General features: G+C 45.5%; 1 protein-coding gene across 12 annotated transcripts in view; it reads left to right on the top strand.

Annotated features, from left to right (window-relative positions):
- The first annotated feature begins 1,758 nt into the window (after positions 1–1,758).
- LOC123444262 (myosin-17-like) overlaps positions 1,759–20,071 on the top strand; it is a 38,454-nt gene continuing 20,141 nt past the window's right edge. For 8 of the 12 annotated variants that reach the window (XM_045120939.1, XM_045120932.1, XM_045120933.1 and 5 more), the window contains exons 1-21: positions 1,759–1,871; positions 2,977–3,105; positions 3,570–3,713; positions 3,809–3,954; positions 4,061–4,217; positions 4,348–4,406; positions 5,606–5,765; positions 5,855–6,004; positions 6,090–6,226; positions 6,335–6,481; positions 6,561–6,662; positions 6,780–6,837; positions 6,918–7,019; positions 12,955–12,992; positions 13,446–13,572; positions 13,652–13,822; positions 14,305–14,436; positions 14,531–14,640; positions 14,736–14,796; positions 19,484–19,661; positions 19,760–19,965. In XM_045120939.1, coding sequence (XP_044976874.1) covers positions 1,869–1,871; positions 2,977–3,105; positions 3,570–3,713; positions 3,809–3,954; positions 4,061–4,217; positions 4,348–4,406; positions 5,606–5,765; positions 5,855–6,004; positions 6,090–6,226; positions 6,335–6,481; positions 6,561–6,662; positions 6,780–6,837; positions 6,918–7,019; positions 12,955–12,992; positions 13,446–13,572; positions 13,652–13,822; positions 14,305–14,436; positions 14,531–14,640; positions 14,736–14,796; positions 19,484–19,661; positions 19,760–19,965 — 2,517 coding nt within the window. In that variant the 5' untranslated portion in view covers positions 1,759–1,868. Of the gene's footprint in view, positions 1,872–2,976; positions 3,106–3,569; positions 3,714–3,808; positions 3,955–4,053; positions 4,218–4,347; positions 4,407–5,605; positions 5,766–5,854; positions 6,005–6,089; positions 6,227–6,334; positions 6,482–6,560; positions 6,663–6,779; positions 6,838–6,917; positions 7,020–12,954; positions 12,993–13,445; positions 13,573–13,651; positions 13,823–14,304; positions 14,437–14,530; positions 14,641–14,735; positions 14,797–19,483; positions 19,662–19,759; positions 19,966–20,071 lie in introns of those variants that run through there. The other 4 variants (XM_045120938.1, XM_045120936.1, XM_045120937.1 and 1 more) reach the window with 2 other exon arrangements.

Genomic DNA, 20,071 nt, shown 5'->3' with positions numbered 1-20,071 from the left:
GTCTACAGAGAAAATACATAAATGGCTGACAATCGATGAACAGCGAACAATACCATTGCTGTCCTACACGGACGGAAGATTAAAGAACCCCTTCTCGCTCACTAACAAAAAGAAGAGAGAGATTAAGAAATCCGGTCCATGATTTGTTGGGCAATTATGCGCGCCCAACCACCTAACTGTACCTTGCTACACCTTCAATCTTGTCTAGTTTTGATGCATAGATAGAAGGGAGAGGAAGGAAGGATGGAGCCAAACTTTTCTTCGCGTCGGGGGTCCATGACAAGCGGGTGTCTGCCCGATCTATCAATGCTTGGAGATGGGTCAAGCCGGCCTACGTGTGATAGACAGTTCCTTAATTCAATTTTGTTTCTATTACAAACCAGTCGTGGTCACGATGCCTTGATAGGTTTCTTTTCGTTTATTATTTGTTTTTCGGTGGAATGGAATAGGCTTGGCGTTTATTATTCGTTTATTTAAAACAGATCTCTTAATCGAATAAATAAAGCAAAATAATAAAGAAATAAACATATACTCTATCTCTTTCGATAGCAGGCGCAGGATGACTTCCGAAAGAAAAAGCCCGCCCGCAGCGGATCAGGTATTTTGTACAAACTTGAAACAAGAAGGTCCAGTCCACTGCTCCCAGCTGGCCATTTTTCCATTTTCCACGCCGCAGTTTTCAAATGGATCAGCAGTACGCAAGCCAGGCGAGCAGGCGTTGCTATCGCGGAATTGAATCGTACGTCGCGCGCCTCTCTGCCGTGTTATAAACACAAGGAAAACATAAACCAACTTGGACTGAAGTGTCAAGCTGGCACTATTAAAATGAGTTGTACTCCTACACAACAGGCTTGGCGTTGCCTTGGACGAGTATACGTACGACGTACTACCAGACTACCAGTACTCCTACACAAGAGCAGGAAGCACAAGGTAGCGTACGTCCCAGAATGGTGGATTGGCGTTGCCTTGGACGAGTACGTACCAGTACCGGCGCAATCCGTACGTGTATGAGCAGCGAGCGGAGCGTGTACAAAGATTTCCAGTTTCGGGTGCCGAAAGCAACCGAGTTTTGTTCCTCCTGTTTTTGTTTCTCGATCCACCCATGGATCCGTCCACCTAATGACGACACGCTGCCAAACTGTCGGCCAGGTGGGCCACCGCTCCGTCCCGCCAATCCATCGCCCTCCTCCCTGCCCCTCCGCGGCCAAATCGTCCCCGTGACGACGCTTTCACCGTCGGAATCGCGGGTTTACACGCACTAATCCAACCCCGAATCCACCATTCCTGGCCCCAAATCCACCACCACCGCCACCACCTTTCTTCCAATCCGTCGCTGTCCGGTTCGTCCCCCGTTCCTAATCCTACCACCCGCCGCCACCTTCCCCCACCTTTAGCCTCCCTTTTGGGAAGGGAAGGAATGCCGCACGCAGCCGCGGTGGTGCGCTGGTGGTGCTGACGACGACCCGATCCCGCACGTTGGTGCTGGCGAACTCCCCCCTCGCGCCGCGCACCCAGATTATTCGCCATTTCTTTTTCCTGTTAATGAGAGTCGCGCCTGCCTGGCCCTGCCCTGCCCTGCCTGCCTGTGCTCCCCCCTCTCCCCTCCCTTGTCGCGCTGCGCCTGTGCTCCTCCCCTCCCCGCGTCGCCCTCCGCCACCGCCGCCCAAGCGCGTCGCCGCCGCGCCTCCCGAGCCGGATCGCGCCGCCGCGGGGCGATCGGCGACCGGGCCGAGGGGAGGAGATCGCCCGTCGGCGCCGCCACCGCCGCCGAGCCGCGTCTCCTCCCGTCCGATCGTGCCCTCCCGCAACGCCTCTCGCCGCGCGCCGATTCTCTTCCTACGGCTGCTCGCGGCTGCCACAGATGATACATGGTGCGTCGCTGCCTGGCTCTGACCTGTCATGCTCGACGTTTTTTTTTAATTTTTGTTCTCTTCTGAGAGATTCAATTCAATGTGTCGGGGTGCGGTTTTGTCTACTTCCGCCGCAGCATATTTTTGGCTGGGTTTGGGGGAGAATTTTGTGTGGTTTTCGAGCTTGGGTCTGGGAAGCCAAGTGGATTGTAGTCGGCATTTCTGCTGAATTTTGGAGGATTCCGTTCATCGAGTGAATTTATTCCTACACCTGCTGAATGAGCTAGACAGTAGCGGGACCTAGTTGTTCTACGGGTTTCACGAGTGGGGCATTTAGCATGAATCTGCTCTAGCTAAGCATTTGCCATCCTTTGCTTGCCTACAACTCGGTCGAGCCTGTTTTGCTAAACGATGGGAATGAAATGGACTTCACTGCCTTTTAGAGGTTTAGCTGAATTGTGGAAGGCCGTCCACCAAGGGGTCTAGTTTCAGGACAGAGACACAGATTGCGTGAACTAGCTACACATTTATAATGTTAAACTAGGTGGATATATATGCTAGTTTATTATACGTTAAAAAGGCTGTCATGCTTGTATTGCTGTTTGTACTTCTCTTCTGTGCGACTTTGGATAGTTTTATATGCTTATTATGCCCTTGTAGAGTCCAAATTTACTCAATCACTGCAATCAAACTAAATGCCAATGCCCTCTTCCATATGATGGTACATTACTCTGCTCTACATGTTTAGTTAGATGCCAACTGCATTGGTTTCTGTTGAACCAACCAGAGCTAAATTCTCGAGGTTTCATCTATATAATTTTCAGTTTGATAAATGGTTCATTACAATGCAATATCACCATGAGAAGTCATCAAAATTCATAGATATTTCTTCATCATACATCTCATTCTTAGGTTTGCTTTACGCATCTTGATTTCAACAGTCATCCATATCTGATATACAAGTGTTATTATTCTTTTGCTCATTTTTCCTGGGATATTATCAATATATACACATCATCGGTTTGGCATCTACTGGAATGCCGGATTTCAATGCAGATGTATGATCCATTTGCATACAATTTCGAGCTATTTGACATGTTAAATTTGTCACTTGTCACGTGTGCAGGCTCCCGTGTTAAACATTGTTATAGGCTCTCATGTATGGGTGGCAGACAAAGATTTAGCTTGGATTGATGGGGAGGTCTTCAAAATTGATGGCCAAAATGCTCATGTTCGTACAACCAAGGGAAAGACGGTATGTGTCCATGGTTTCTGTAACATCCCTGTTACTTTTGGACTTGGTTGGACCTTGGACAAATAGTGCATTTTGAACTTCAATTTACTCTCTGTATCATTGACTGTCAATCTCTGAATGTTTCATTAAGCAAGAGTGTGCTTGTTGTTTGAGCTATTTGGAGGCAGAGAAACGGTCGTGTGTTTGAGAGATTTTCACACCGATAGATGTTTTCTTCAACCAGACCAAGGATGAAATAGGTTCTGTTTCAGTCGCATCTACTAGCGTCGCTTCCTGAGTGTTAGAGGAGTTTGTATGGGATGCAGTGGTTGGCTCTCTCGACTTGTGTAATTTGTTGTACTTTGGGGTTCTTTCCCCGTTTTTTTCCCAACCATGATGAAGAATTGCATGTGATATTCTTCTAGTATGAAAGTTAGTTTTCTGTCATGGAAACCACATGGTTACACTGTTGTTTGTGCAACCAGGTTACTGCAAATGTATCAGATGTACATCCTAAAGACACAGAAGCACCACCTGATGGAGTCGATGACATGACAAGGTTATCGTACTTGCATGAGCCAGGTGTTCTGGATAATTTGGCTGTCAGATATGCAAAAAATATAATATATGTGAGTGATCATATCTTGTGATGTCGAGTGCAGGATCATTAAAGCAAGTGCCTCATTTTTCTCTTTCTTTCTAATACTATTATCTTGAGTTTCAGACCTATACGGGGAACATTCTGATTGCAATAAATCCATTCCAAAGGTTACCTAATCTCGTTGACGTCCAGACTATGGAAAAATACAAAGGTGCAAATCTTGGAGATCTAGATCCTCATGTATTTGCAATAGCTGATGTCTCTTACAGGTGAATGCTTATACTACTATTATCCTATGACTCTCCTACAGTGAGATGTGCCCCTGTAGGTCTATATTGATGGAACCATTTTGCATTCATTTGAATAAGGAAACAGGCAAATGATGAATGAAGGAAAGAGTAATTCCATTTTGGTCAGTGGTGAAAGTGGTGCTGGAAAGACTGAGACTACAAAATTGCTCATGAGATATCTCGCATTTTTGGGTGGTCGGTCTGGTACAGGAGGAAGGACAGTTGAACAACAGGTTTTGGAAGTAAGTTGGATTTCATAAGTTGTAATGCTTCTCACTGACAGCACTAGTTCTGTATTTGTTCAAAAGATATTCAATCCAACGATTTCAGCTGTATTAATTATATCATTACTTACTTATGCTTCGCATACAGTCTAACCCAGTCCTCGAAGCTTTTGGGAATGCGAAAACTGTTCGGAACAACAATTCAAGGTACGGATATCACACTATGAAAATCAGAGGATATTTATTATGTTTCATTGGCGTCGTCAAAATAACACCAAGCCAGTAGTAGTATCGTATGTAGTAGTAGTATCATAGAGTATGTGTTATACAAGTCATAACCAAAAGTATCATACATTAGCAGTGTACACCAAAGCGAGCAGCTTATATTAAATAAACTATTTTTTATCTCCAGCTTTGATTTTGGTTAACCATATAAAATATTCTAATAGATGCATCCAAACTTATCCAAATCAAGTACCCATTAGCTCAGACTAAACTGGGACACAAAGAAAAGATACATACACTCCTCCACCACCACATTAGCATTGCATAAGACCTGGAACTTCATTCACTGATATTTTTTTTGTATTTTGTTAGCAGCATAGCATACCTCTACTTTTCCAGATCCACCCATTCAAGATTGCATTTTGAATATTGAAGGATAGTCGTGTTTCAATCAAAAAGTATGGCAATGTGATATTTTCATTAGGGCTCTCCCCTACAGTTCATCTCTTATACCATAATCAAAACATTGTGATATTTATTCTGAGATCACGATATGAAAGTTTGAAAGATCTGTGGTTTCTGCTTGGTTTCACTCAGAATACCCATCACAGTTCTTTTTTTTAGGTAACCATCACAGTTATTGTCATAACTGACAAAAGAGCATGTGGCTTCTAGTTGCCTTTTATTGGTAAAGAAAACAGAGAAAATGAGCAAGGCCTCTCTTTTCGCGGCACAGTAGTATAGCTTACCATAACTCTGGTGAAATCTAAATTTCCTCCTAATTTGTGTGATATAACTGGTTATGGGTCCCTCCAGATTATTAATTATTTTACTAAGTATACAAGAAACAATCAGACTCTCTGTAGGTCAAAACCAAATAGTTCTTTTTTGTTGTTGTTTAATTCTCAACATTCATCTCATCTAGATGGGCAGTATACAGTATACTCCCTCTGTTCACTATTATAAGATGTTTGGATATTTAATATGGACTACATATGGATTGAAATGAGTGAACAAACACACTAAAACACGTCTATATACATCTGATTCCGAAAAAAGTTAGAACATTTTATAATAGTGAATTGGGGGGGGGGGGGGGGCTACAATATTTATCGGTTTATGTTCTGACTGTTGCTCTATGTGACTTACATACCTCTTAACCTTTTCTCTACATGGTGAAGTCGATTTGGTAAGTTTGTGGAGCTCCAATTCGACAAGAGCGGGAAGATATCGGGTGCTGCTATTAGAACTTACTTGCTCGAGAGATCTCGGGTCTGCCAAACTAGTAGTCCAGAGAGAAACTACCATTGCTTTTACTTCCTTTGTTCGGCACCGTCAGAGGTAAAAACAATATATGTTACTGGTGTCAGTTTGCTACTTGTAATATCTTTTCCAAGCTATTATACATTTTTATGTTTAATTTGGTTCAGGATATTAAAAAATATAAGCTGGGGGACCCATCTTCATTTCACTACCTCAACCAGTCATCTTGCATCAGAGTTGATGGAATCAATGACGCTGAAGAGTATCTTGCAACGAGAAATGCTATGGATATGGTTGGCATCACTGAGGAAGAACAGGTTTAAACTCAGCCCTTTTCAGCAAGGATTTGCTCATTAGCTGTGGATATCACATTTTGTTTTTCAACGGGATGTTTCTTTACAGGAAGCTATATTCCGGGTTGTTGCTGCTGTGCTTCATCTTGGTAATATTAATTTTGCGAAAGGGACAGAGGCAGATTCATCTGTAATAAAGGATGCCAAATCAAGATTTCATCTTAATACAGCAGGAGAGCTCTTGATGTAGGCTGATGGTTTTGGTTCACCAATTCCCTTTATAAATTTATTACTATCTTTTATAATTAATAATTAATATTTGTATTCTATGATACATTGGAATGCTCTTTGCAGGTGTGACTGTGAAAAATTGGAGAATGCCTTGATAAAGAGGGAAATAAACACGCCAGAAGGAGTTATTACGACTACAGTTGGTCCTAATTCTGCTACTATTAGCAGGGATGGCTTTGCAAAACAAATATACTCTCGACTATTTGACTGGTAAAAAAACTTGACCACATATTATGTACTATAGTTATGTGCCTATCTTTTCTGACTATATACAATTGTACTATTGCAGGCTTGTAAATAGAATAAATGCATCAATCGGGCAAGATCCAAACTCGGACAAATTGATTGGGGTCCTTGATATTTATGGCTTTGAAAGTTTTAAGACTAATAGGTGAGTGAGCACTAAGTTGTTCCAGGAAGAAAAGTTTGAAGCTAATGCATAATAAGGAATACCTTATAACTTATATGTGGTTACTAAATATTCGTTTGGTCTGCAACTACTCTGCAGTTTTGAACAATTGTGCATCAACTTCACGAACGAAAAACTCCAGCAACATTTTAACCAGGTATATGCAAATCTTATCTTCGTTAGAATTTTCTTCTCCTCTTTCCTGTGCCAATCAATCAGCGGTGTTTGTTTCGACAGAATGTATTCAAAATGGAGCAGGAGGAGTACACAAGGGAGCAGATTAACTGGAGTTACATAGAGTTTGTTGACAACCAAGATGTTCTTGATTTGATTGAGAAGGTACGAGTTGGTCGCTGTTATATGCATTGACTCTCTTTTGTAATTTCCTTCTATTTCTCCCCCTCTTGTACCTAAAACTATTTGTTTTTTTTACGCGTCAACGACGGGCTTACACCTGCCTGACCATATAATAAAAAAACATTGTAACCAGTAGAAATATGAGATCATAGTTGCGGGGGGAGGGGGGGGTGGGGTGGGGTGGGGGGAGACCATAGTCCCGTAGCTGGGCCGTTTTGCTCGTTTTTGCAACAGTTTGACCAGAGCACGAGGTCGTTAGCAGCAGACCTACCGATGATGTGGATTCCTTGGGTTTCATTCTGGAAAACCTTAGCGTTTCTGCGTTTCCAAATATTCCAGAGGATCCCCCAAATAACCGAGAATCTGATTTTATTTGTCAGCGCTCCTTCCCAAATCTGGATAATGGAGGCAGGGGGTCCATCATGAAGACTATCCAGCTTGTCCCAGAGGGGTTTGAGTGATTGGCAGTGGAACGGAAGATGGCCAATACTCTCCTGCTCGCTGCAGAAGGGGCAAGTGTCAGAGGAAGCAATATTTTTTCGGAAGAGTCTTTCATTTGTGAACAAACGATCTTGGTTGGCAAGCCAAAGAAACAATCTGCACTTGCTGGGAGCATAATTCTTCCAAATTGTTGTAGCAAGTTGATCAGTCAGTCTTGACTTCCAAATTGCCTTGTATGCCGAGCTTGTGGTTTGGGGCTTGTCGTTGAGCCTGCGTATTCTTAGGTCAGGTACCTGCAGATTCAAGTTTACAGAAACCAAATAGCTCGCATGGTTGTCAGCTCGCTTTGGGCAACATTTGAAGTACGGTTGGTGATCAAGGTTCAGTTCCGGCGAAGCGATGACCCATGCAACAGAAGCATGTTGTCTAGTGGAATGAGTGTATAGAGCAGGGAATTGTTGAGCAAGAATGATGTTCGAGGCCGGAAGACAAAGATCAAACCAGAAGGAAGTGGTAGCTCCATTACCAATACGCACCTTGGTGACGGCGCAGAAAAATCAAGTCCTTTCAAGATATCGCGGCATATTGGGGTATGAAATCTAGTAAGCGTGCCAAGGTCATGAGGAGACTAGCCGTATGTAGTGACTATGTAGGAGGGAGCAGGTGTGGTTCCAGAGTCATGAAGTTGGGAAATGTGTTTAAGCAGCAGACTGACATTCATATCATACGCGCATCTCAGGAAGGTGACGATGCTTGCGCTCAGCCACACCATTCTGAGTATGAGCACCAGGGAAGAGAACTGAGTAAGACTACCCTGCTCAGCAAGAAATACTCGCAACGCATGGGAGATATACTCACCAGCTGAATCTGCGTGAAAAACACGAATAAGAGTGGAAAACTGGGTATGCACCATGGCAGCAATTTTTTGGTATATAGATAAGACCTCACTACAAGAAGACATGAAATAGATCCAAGTACCTAGAAAAATCATCTATAAAGAGAATATAGTAGCGATGCCCCCCTTTCGAAGCGAAGGGAGCCGGACCCCAAACATCAGAGTGAACGAGATCAAAAGGACGCTCGGACACTAACTCACTGTGAGGGTAGGGTAGCTGAATCTGCTTACCAAGCCTACAACCCAGACAATCCAACGAAGCGTTATTGAGAGACGAGAACCACATAAATGGCAAGACGAGACGAGAACTAGCTTTGAAGGTAGAGATCTCTTGGAGTTTGGATTCGTGGAAACAGATAACCGAACAGAGCGTCGAGGAAATCACAGCTTCTACGTACGTAAATTTTGTAGGCCTCTCGAGACCATGAACGTTCCCTGAAAGAATAGAGAGGCTCCTAATCATTGATAACTGGGCGCACGACTGAACTAAAGATAAAAAGAAACTTGATTAAAATAGTGGTGGAACAGTCAAATACATGGCTTTGGTGGTGAACACAACAACAAGGGGGTGCAGAACCCCACTCATGGCGAGGAAGCCTACTCGACAAAATAAAGTAAAAAAGAGACTGGAAATGAAGACTGTGATGGGTGGTAGCTAGCTGGTAGCTAGCGGGAGGCAAGACCTATAGCAGGACCTACAACTAAAGTTGAGGGGGGGAGCTGCAGTTACAAGGAATGGATGGCAGGAGCACTTGTGACCTGCAAAACGACGAATGGTTGTCACACATCATCACCAGAGGGCTTAGAAACCATAAACCCCCACAGGCAGCTGCGAGCTAGATCGCGTCCTTGTGCGGGAGAGGAGCGCCTTCAGAAGCGAGCTCCATGAGCTCAGTCGAGGGGAGGAGCAAGGCATCAACAACCGTCTTCTTCCCTTCCAACTTGACTTTCTTGCGAGGACAAGCCTTTTCCAGCATGGTCATGCGGTTCGCCTCCTCAGTCTCCTTGATGCGGCCGCTTTGCCTGGTGTAGAAGATCGTTGGGAAAGTAGCACGAGGCAGAGTGATGACAAAGGTTGGAGCCGGAGTAGGTGAAGGCGGCGTAAGGGAGACAGCGACAGGCTGGGCCTCGGCCACTACAGATGCAGGCTAAGAGTCGGGGAGGAGAGGCAGGCCACCATCGAAATGAGCGATAGCTTGCATGACCTGCTCTTCGCCCTCGATGCCAGGAGCAAAAGCTTGATCACGAAAATCCCTGCAAAAAACTTCGGCGTCAGTGAGATGCTTGTGGGAGGGGCCGACCGTAGCCACCCTGTCGAGGAGGCCGATGGAGCAGGACGAGAAGTTGGCGACGAGGAGCTTGGGAAATCCGACGGGGCGCATGGGGATACGGTAGAAGCCACACTCGCCATTGCGCCCACGACGTGAACGTCGTAGAAGCCAAGGAAAAGCTTGACCTCCACCGACTTGGGGCGCGCCGTGAGGGGGACGGCGAAGACGAGCGGCTTGTGATTTGCCATCATGGTGAGCCCGCCGGGGAGCCGCACAACATGGTCGTCGTGGCATTCGTCCTGGGCAACAGAGGCGAAGCGGACAAGTTGGTGTCCATGCCTGCAGGGAAATCTCCATCTGCCCCATCGTTAGAGTAGTCGTGAACCCGAGATAGAATGAGGAATGTCAGTGAGGCTCCAACTCTTGACTAAGACAAGCACAACAGAGTAGTCAACTCCCGTGAGGCAAACAAGGTCGACCTCGATGGACAAACGAAGGGGATGATCGAGTTGATGATGGCAGGAGTGAACTAGTATTCGATGCGAAAATGTTTGATGTCTAAGGCGGAAACCGTACCAAGGCGAAAGAGGAAGCGGTTTTCTATGTCTTCGTGGCGCACAAGGTCGACAAAATTGATACGGCAGGACAGAGGGCTTGAAGGATGGACAACTCTCGCTCATATGCGGACCCAAATATCATGAGGCCCGTGCCATAAGACGGCCCGTATTGCGACAGGAGGGTCCCCAACACCGGCCTGGAGCGCACGGCGAATACAAGCTTGCGGGGAGGGATGGGGTGCAGTGACTAGGGCATAAGCAAGGTTTTGGAAGTGGGGGGGGGGGGTATAGCCGTATAGGGCATGAAAACATTCGAGTAGTTGCGACGGTGCAACGTGGGGGGGGGGGGGAGGGGGGGATGGGGTCTTGTCTGAATTGGTAGATTCCTCTCCCTATTTGAACTCGATCTCATCCGGATCCTCTTCTTCATCCTCCACGACTACCTCAACATCGACGGTTTGCTCCGTGAAGGAAAAGATATGGTGAGGAGGGGATGGCGTTAGCGAAAGTGTACGCTCCCTATCGGAGTCGGAGCTATCCAAGGGGATGGAGTCGGCCATAGGTGGGGATACGGGGGTTGGCAAAGGAAGGAGGATGACTTGAGAGCTTTGCACGGTAGGAGGAGAAGGTGCAACGGCAGTGGAGATGTTGTGAATGGACATGGGGCTGAGGGGGGAGCTAATATAGCCAAACATCCATGCTCGGTGTGACCCATGCACCAGCACCTACGACAACGCATCGGGTCTCGGCAATCACGCACCTAGTGGTCTAGAGCGAGGCACGGGTAGCACCGCTGCATTATGTTTAGCCGTTTTGGTGGAGAGATAGATTTACGTGAAGAATGGCAGAGGGGTTGCATGTTATAAGAGGAAGAGAGGAGGGCATGTGCATAAGAAACCAAAGGGCGCAGGTGTGGGGTATCGGCGTGCATGCGAGGACTACAAGGCTCGTGGGTGGGTTCTACATGGGATTCGCCGCCGCCGCCGCCCGTGATGTGCAAATGGCAAAAAGGTGGGTTGTCGCTAGTGGCTGGCCTGTAGCACGGTGAAGTTGACCACAAAAGTGGGCCCTCGGGGCGCGGTAGGATTCTTTGATGAGAAACGTCCAACAACCGGCCTCCTCCGACGAATGGGCATGGGAGGACGGGTGATGGATGTTAGGTGATCAGGCGAATGGGCAGGCATGCGTGGAGCAAGTGACGACGATGGGTCCATGCCAGCATACTGAACCAGTTGGCGCAGGCCAATCGAGAGGTAAAAGGCCCTCAGTGCAAACGTCCAAGACTGAGGGCCGTAGGCCCAAGACTCAGGATTGATACGTGGCGCGTCAAGCATTAAGTGGCAACGATCCGGAGGGCGATCATAGGGAGAGCTACGGGAGATGGAGGGAGAAACTGGCATGACATTGCAGTTTGTGAAAAGCATCACCACCGAGTCGCAATGGGAATAGGACGAGCAGCGACAAACAGAGGTCAAATTGTCCATAGCGAGTGAGCCAGGGGCGACGGGAGGGTTGCACGCCGGAGCACAGGTGCCAGCCTCCACGTCATGGCCAAGAGACAACGCTGGACAAGATGCCGCCACATGAGCCAAAGGAGAAAGGTTGAATTTGAACTGGAGTAACAAAATACCTAGGCGGTGGATAATCTAATGGACTATGGTTAGCCAGGAACCGAACCAGAATCCCCTTATAATTAATACCCTCGAGTGAGATAACAAACTTATCAATGTTGCTGTTAGCAAAGGTAAACGAGAACAAGAAGCCGCTAACCTAATGAAGCAGTGGGTAATCATACGACTAGCCTATCCAACCATTAACCAAAGCGACAATGGTAGACGATGGCGGCGGAGGCGCCGGCAGAACCACCTCCAGCCAAACAGTGATGGGCGACGCGAGCGAGGGCGTGGCGGATAGAGGAGAACATACCGGCAAGGAGAAGCGGAGCAGAGTGAGCTGCAGTAGCGCGTCCCCAGGGACTTAGGATCGGGTCGATGCCCGACTCCGTCGTGCCCCGCAACATAGCCGGAGTAGAAGCCGTTGCGAAGCCGGCGACCCGCCTTGATGACGTCGACGGTAGCCATGGAGATGGGCCCATACATAGTCGTAGTCTCCCCTCCTCGGCATGGGCCTCCAATGGAGGCGATGCAGCAGAGACCCTGTGCAGATGGGGCAAGACGCCGACCCCAGACAACACGGAGATAGGCGTAGAGCAGAAGGGAGAAGGAGGGAATGCAGTGTGCAGGATGGTTATCGTGGCTGAGTCAGCCGCGAGCGAAGGAACGGTGGCCGCCGAGGCCGGAGCGGCCATCGGCGGTAGCACATCACGGTCGCCTCGATCTGACTTTGACAAGATCCTTGTGAGGCAGAGACCGACGGTGAGGAACGGAGAGCTGGTGGGAGTGCATCCTAAAACTATTTGTATTTAGTCCATATTTATAAATGTTGTGCAAATTTCTATATTTTTATGGCAAACCTCAAGCTTCTATGATTTGTAAACGAGTGTCATGCTGATCTTAGCTTCCTTTGATCAGTAGAGCTGAAACACAACAAATTAAGTTCAAGGACAACACATTAGTCTATGTGATCTTGCGCTCAGCCCCGTTCAGTCTTTGATGCAGTAAATAAATCAGCTACAATGTCCTATATAGATGATGGAAATTATCAATATATTTGTGTATTTGTTGTACATTCTTAGCAATATCTGCTTACTTTTTGTATGTTCGCACATTTAATTACCACCTTTTTGTGTCCAGAAACCAGGTGGCATTATTGCACTTCTTGATGAAGCTTGGTAAGTTTGAATGCTTCATTTGTTGGCACTACATGTTGCAGTTTTACTAGGATGTGTGTGTTCAAATAAATAAATAAATGTATACATGTGTCAGTGTGTATTGCTGCCTTATGCCTGCCTGTTGGAGAGAACCGAAAGTTTTGATTAGTTGTTTTGGTAGCAAATTTATGACATGCATGCCCAAATTATTCTCCATAGTCTGCCAGATTGATTACCTGATCTTAACATCCAAGCAATGGTCGTTCATTCATTTTTCTTGTTTTGGCCGAGGATATGCATGCCCAGATTATTCTACATAGTTTGCCAGACTGAACACGTCATGTCAACGTCCAAGAAACACTTTTTAATTCTTTTTTCTTTTCTTAGCCAAGGATATGCATTTTTGCACCACATGATTTTGTTCACATGTTTCTGACAAGATCCTTTCTTTTCCGCGTCCTATATATCCTCCAGCATGTTTCCAAAGTCGACACACGAGACATTATCTCAGAAGCTGTATGAAAAGTTCAAGACTCACAAAAGATTTGCTAAACCAAAACTTTCTCGTACTGCATTTACAATCCAACATTATGCTGGAGATGTAAGTATCTTTTACATCATAACACTTCCTTTATTCATGCTTTAATCTGAGTACATCCATTTTCTAAATATATCTCCAGGTGATATATCAATCTGATCATTTCCTGGACAAAAACAAAGATTATGTGGTAGCAGAACACCAGGAATTACTTAATGCTTCCAGGTGCTCTTTTGTATCAGTTTTATTCCCACCAGCACCAGAAGAGAACACAAAATCATCAAAGTCGTCCTCAATTGCTACTCGCTTCAAGGTCACATTCTGCTATAGTTAAAAGACTTGTGTAATAGTGTCATCTATCACCATTTGTTGTGCAATACGGGTTCAGGGGTCTCCGTGCAAAAAAAAAAGCCTACTAAAGGAACCAAGAGTGAATTTATTTCAAATTTTCCACTTTCTACACCTAACAAAATGCTTTCAAAGAGATTAAACGGTCATAGTATCTCACCTAATAGGGGTATGCACTATCATTTGTCATTTAAGGTACCACACCAACAGTACATTGCTAACGCGTCTCTCCATGTCTGCAAATTCATAACAGATGGATTTTTAACAGGGAGGGCCTAGTTGAACCCAAAACTGAACTTGGACCTACTTTATAAATTCGAAGAATATGCATTCAGTTGAATTTTGCAGTAAATAATAGGGACCTGTGGTGACATTTACTTCTCATTTGTTATGTCAAAGTTTTCTTGTGATGACATTGTGTATCTAATTTTTCAATGTAATTTGCAGATGCAACTTCATGAACTCATGGAGACTTTGAGCTCTACAGAACCTCATTACATTAGATGTGTAAAACCAAATAGTGTTCTTAAGCCTGCCATTTTTGAGAACACCAACGTTCTACAGCAACTTAGATGTTCGGTAATAAGATATTTCCTTCTTCCTTTTTTTCACTTGAAATTTTGAGAAATTCAGTGCCAGTGTGTCCCCTAATAATGTTTTTTCACCATCTTAGGGTGTTCTAGAAGCAATTAGAATCAGCTGCGCTGGATATCCTACAAGAAAACTGTTTCATGATTTTTTACATCGTTTTCGCATTCTTGCTCCTGAAATTCTAAAAGAGAAGTGAGTCTGTTCAATCATGGACTACATTTTCCTTTTTACCTTTCTTTAATCTATAGCCTGTCTTCTTAACAATTACATATTTTCTTTTCTGGTAGAAATGATGAAAAGACGATTTGCCAAAAGGTTTTGGACAAAATCGGACTGGAGGGCTATCAGGTGAGCAGGGTTTTTTTACGTTCTAAACCAAGAAACAACTTTGTACTTTAGGTTCAACATTTTTTTTCCGATTAGTGGTTCAACAAATTGATTTCCTGTGTAAGTACAACATAAACGATCAGAACATTGCACTATTCTGTCAATGCTCAGGCACAATGGTTTTGATGATTGTTGGATTACCTGGATCAACTCTATTCTTCTCTCCAGTACGTCGTTGGCTGTGCTCCTTAACAGAGTTCCGGGAAAAAATTCTGCTGCCGCAGAGGGCTTAGACAAGGAGATCCCATGCCACCGTTCCTCTTTGGCCTGGCTGCTGATCTTCTTCAATCCATCAAGAGTCCATCGGCGCAATCTCCTCTAGCTTCCTACCCCAACTAATGATGGGATATTTCCAATTGTTCGATATGCCAACGATACCTTCATGATTATTCAAGCCTACCAAACAACAACAACAAAGCCTTTCAGTCCCAAACAAATTGGGGTAGGCTAGAGTTGAAACCCATAAAGTCTTGAAACCAAGTCATGGTTTTGGCACCTGGATAGCTAACTTCCACGCACCCCGGTCCATGGCTTTTCTTAGGTGATATTCCAGTCCTTTAAATCTCTCTTTACGGACTCTTCCAATGTCAAGTTTGGTCTACCATGATCATTCAAGCCTGCCCTCGTCAATTGCTTTGTCTTGAGTGCCTCCTCAAAACCTTTGCCCAATCTACATGGCTCCATGTTAACTATCACAAATCCTGCCTCCTCTCCATCAATGTTCCTGTGAACAAAACAAGTCACTTAGAGCATCTCTAGCAGAACCCTTATATCCCACCGAACTGTAAAATAACCGCCAGTTCTCAGTTTTGGACGGAAAAAGTAGTCCGGACAGAAACCTTATACACCTTCGACCTTTATTTTTTTAAGGGGTGAGGTAAAAAGCTCCTCCCGATCTGCAAAAACACAGTTTCCGCGTCCGCTTCTATGGTGCCCTGTATCGGGAGAAAGCACTTGGCGGGAGCCCAACTGCCACGGAAGCATCTCCATGACCCGTCCGCGTCCGCCGTCCGCGCTGCCCCGGCCGCTGCCCGCCCGTCCCCGGCCGCCGCCCGCCCGCGTCTCTCTCGCTAGCTAGCTCCTGGATCGATTCAAGCAGCTACGGCGACGGAGCTAGCTCCTGGATCGATTCGAGCTAGCTACGGCGACGGAGGAGCTAGCTAGCTGGATCGATTCGAGCTAGCTACGATGACGGAGGAGCTAGCTAGCTGGATCGATTCGAGCTAGCTACGATGGAGGAGCTAGCTAGCTACCTAGCTCAGCTACGGCGATGGACGTTGGAGGCGCTTCGTGCGAGCCGTCCTGGACGCCGGTGGCTCTGTATTTGGCCGCCTCGTGCACTGTTCGTCGGTTTCATACGAGCGAGCTAGCTGATCGTGGATAGGGGCGAGAGGAAGAAGACGTGGGGAAAAAATATAAATGAGTATTCGGTTTTACAGTTTAAGTTTGAGGGGTCTGTTCGGCCACAGCTCAAACCGACCCTTAACGCGTTTTCCGCGAACTGAAAACCGCGTTTTAAGTTCCGCGGTTTAAGGGGTCTGCTAGAGATGCTCTTAGCCAGTTTATTTGGCTGCAAGGGCTCCTCCTTCTGTTTCACCTATCTCAGGCTCCCCCTTGCCCTCTCTAGGCCAAAAATCAGAGACTATGCTCCCATCAAACACCCAATTGATCGTATGAGAAATAAATTTCCTAGATTGCACTTTGCTATTAATAACCTAGCCTCGGTTGGTGATGCTTTGAGCATGCGTGCCGGATCCTCTCTATCTCCTCCATCCGCCTCTGTCCCCACAAGCTTTTGATAAACTTCATGAGTTCAGGCAGATGATCCTTCAGTTCTAGAAAATAGGTTCCTTCTCGCCGTCAAAAATTTATAAGCTATCCTTCAATCATTTTCTGGTCCCTATTTTCTCAAGCTGGATCTGGAACTCTAAAATGCTGCTCCATGCTTAAGGCGTTTGTTCGCTTCTGCCAAATGGCCGCTTCAACACTAAAGACATGCTGCAAATCAAAATTTCCAGGTCAATGATGTAGTCAACTGCATTCTCTGTGATGAGGGCCAGCTCGAGACCACATATCACATTTTCTGGAACTGCTGCTTCAGCAAGGAGTGTTCGAGAACAATCAACCTACACCATGATAGTTATCTTAGAATGGAGAACAAGACCACCATGACCAGGGCTGACTTTGGCAAGCCTTTCTTCATGGAGGCCTTCAGTACCGTGGTTGCTTGGGCCATTTGGAAGCAAAGAAATGCTAAAATCTTTGACAACTTAAACCCTAGTCTTGGCACTTGGTCCTTTCTCTTCAAGAGAGACCTTTTCCTTCTTTCTTATAGAACGAAAGCCCCCCTTATCTGCTGGTTTTGTTTGATGTTCTGGGCTAAGCCCCCCACCCTGTTGGGAAACGTCGCATGGGAAACAAAAACTTTCCTACGCACACGCAAGACCTATCATGGTGATGATCATCTACGAGAGGGGAGATCGGATCCACATACCCTTGTAGATCGCTAAGCGAGAAGCGTTAAGAAACGCGGTTGATGTAGTCGAACGTCTTCGCGATCCGAATCGCAAGCGTCCCACGAACTCCGTCCCAATCTAGCGCCGAACGGACGGCACCTCCGCGTTCATTACACGTACAACTCGATGACGATCTCCGCCTTCTTGATCCAGCAAGAGAGACGAAGAGGTAGCTGAATTCTCCGGCAGCACGACGGCATGGCGGTGATGGTGGTGGAGCTACGGCAGGGCTTCGCCGTGCCGTACCGAACTAGCTACCGTACCGAACTAGCTACGGGGTGTCACGAAGTGGTGGAGGGAGAGAGGGCTGCACTATGGTTTGGGGTGCCAAAAGCCTTTCAAACCTCCACTATATATAGGTGGAACAAGAGGGAGGGTTGCCTTGCCTCCTACTCAAAGTAGGAGGGTTCGACCGAGCCAAGGGGAGGAGTCCTCCTCCAATTAGGTTTGGTGGAGGACTCCCTTCCCACTTGTCCACCTCCTTCCTTTTATTTTGCCTTTGGCCTATTAGGTCCTCTCCCGGGTGAGTGGCGCCTCCCGGTAAAACCTCAGAACCCATTCATCACTCCCGGTACTTTACCGGTAATGCCCGAAATCTTTTCGGAAGCCAAGTGCAACATCCCTATATATCAATCTTCATCTCCGGACCATTCCGGAAATCCTCGTGACGTCCGGGATCTCATCCGGGACTCCGAACAACATTCGGTTACCAACATCAATAATTCAACTACGGAAACGTCACCGGACCTTAAGTGTGCAGACCCTGCGGGTTCGAGAACTATGTAGACATGTCTGAGACACTCTCCGGTCAATATCCAATAGTGGGACCTGGATGCCCATATTGAATCCTACATATTCTACGAAGATCTTATCGGTTGAACCTCTATGTCAAGGATTCAGTTAATCCCGTATATCATTCCCTTTGTCCTTTGGTATGTTACTTGCCCAAGATTCGATCGTTGGTATCTCCATACCTATTTCAATCTCGTTACCGGCAAGTCTCTTTACTCGTTCCGTAATACAAGATCCCGTGGCTAACTCTTTAGTCACATTGCTTGCAAGGCTTGTTTGTGATGTTGTATTACCGAGTGGGCCCCGAGATACCTCCCCGTCATACGGAGTGACAAATCTCAGTCTCGATCCATGCTAACTGAACGGACACCTTCGGAGATACTTGTAGAGCACCTTTATAGTCACCCAGTTACGTTGCGACGTTTGATACACACAAGGTATTCCTCCGGTGTTAGTGAGTTACATGATCTCATGGTCATAGCAACGTATACTTGACATGCAGAAAACAATAGCAACAAAATAACACGATCACATGCTACGTTTATAGTTTGGGTCTTGTCCATCACATCATTCTCCTAATGACGTGACCCTGTTATCAAGTGACAACACTTGTCTATGGATAGAAAACCTTAACCATCTTTGATCAACGAGCTAGTCAACTAGAGGCTCACTGGGGACATTGTTTTGTCTATATATCCACACATGCATTTATGTTTCCATTCAATACAATTATAGCATGGGCAATGAACGATTATCTTGAAACAGGAAATATAATAATAACCATTTTATTATTGCCTCTAGGACATATTTCCAACACACCACCCACCCCTACATATATACAACTTATATATACCTCTTTTTAATTTAATTTCTATTTTCCGCTCAGGAAAAAAACTATATCAAATGTATATAAAAGTAAGGTGCTGAGTTCACTAGAATATATATGATTGTGGGCTAGTCACTTAGTCAGGGCTGGATCTGACATGGGTGAGCTGAATTATAGGTTGGGTTATAACCGAGCTAAATATATTTTGGTTGGGGACCACTATTTATTTGTGTAAATTATTAGGCTAGTATGAGTTGAGGTTTAGAAATTGGCTCATTACCAGGTACGTATGAGTTCTATGTTGCATTTGTTTTAGATCCCTTTTCCCTTTTAGATAGTTTCACAAGTATTCTGCAGCATACAATGGAGATTCTGAATAACTCCTTGCTTGCAACTGGTTAATAATGTACTTATTCTTTTGGACTGATTTTGTTTAGTATCTGGGAAATATTTATATGTAAGAGTTTGTTCACTCGGTCCTTTTAACATTTGCGGCATATTTTCTGATCAACAGATAGGAAGAACTAAGGTATTCCTTAGAGCTGGCCAAATGGCTGAATTGGATGCTAGAAGAACAGAGATGCGAAATACTGCAGCAAGAGGTGTTCAGAGTCAGTTACGTACTCATGTTGCTCGTGAGCAGTTCCTAATACTGCGCAATGCATCTGTTTGTTTGCAATCCTTTGTCAGAGGTAAATTCATTTCCATATGACATCTGAATTGGACATTATGCTCATAGTATTGATGGAGCCATATGCACAAATCTTAAGAGTTCCTTTGCTTATTGCAGCAAGATTGGCTTGTAAACTGCATGGATTCTTGAGACAACAAGCAGCAGCGCTGAAAATACAGAAAAATATACGCCGTTATTTTGCACGGAGAACTTATTCTCAGCTATGCCTGTCAGCCATTATATTGCAGACAGGGTTAAGGACCATGGCAGCTCGCAATGAATTCAGTTCTAGAAATCAGAACAAAGCTTCTATCCATATCCAGGTAGGTGCAGTGCTGCTTTCGTTATTCTGCTGCAGACGAATTTTGGCTCCTGCCATTTTTATGGATTTCTTGTTCACTTGCTTTGGGCCATCACTACAACGTTGCA

This window comes from Hordeum vulgare, chromosome 3H (assembly GCF_904849725.1).
Source record: "Hordeum vulgare subsp. vulgare chromosome 3H, MorexV3_pseudomolecules_assembly, whole genome shotgun sequence".
NCBI classification, from domain to species: domain Eukaryota; kingdom Viridiplantae; phylum Streptophyta; class Magnoliopsida; order Poales; family Poaceae; genus Hordeum; species Hordeum vulgare.
Note: the sequence above shows the minus strand (reverse complement) of the source record. Positions and strands in the feature narration are given on the sequence as shown.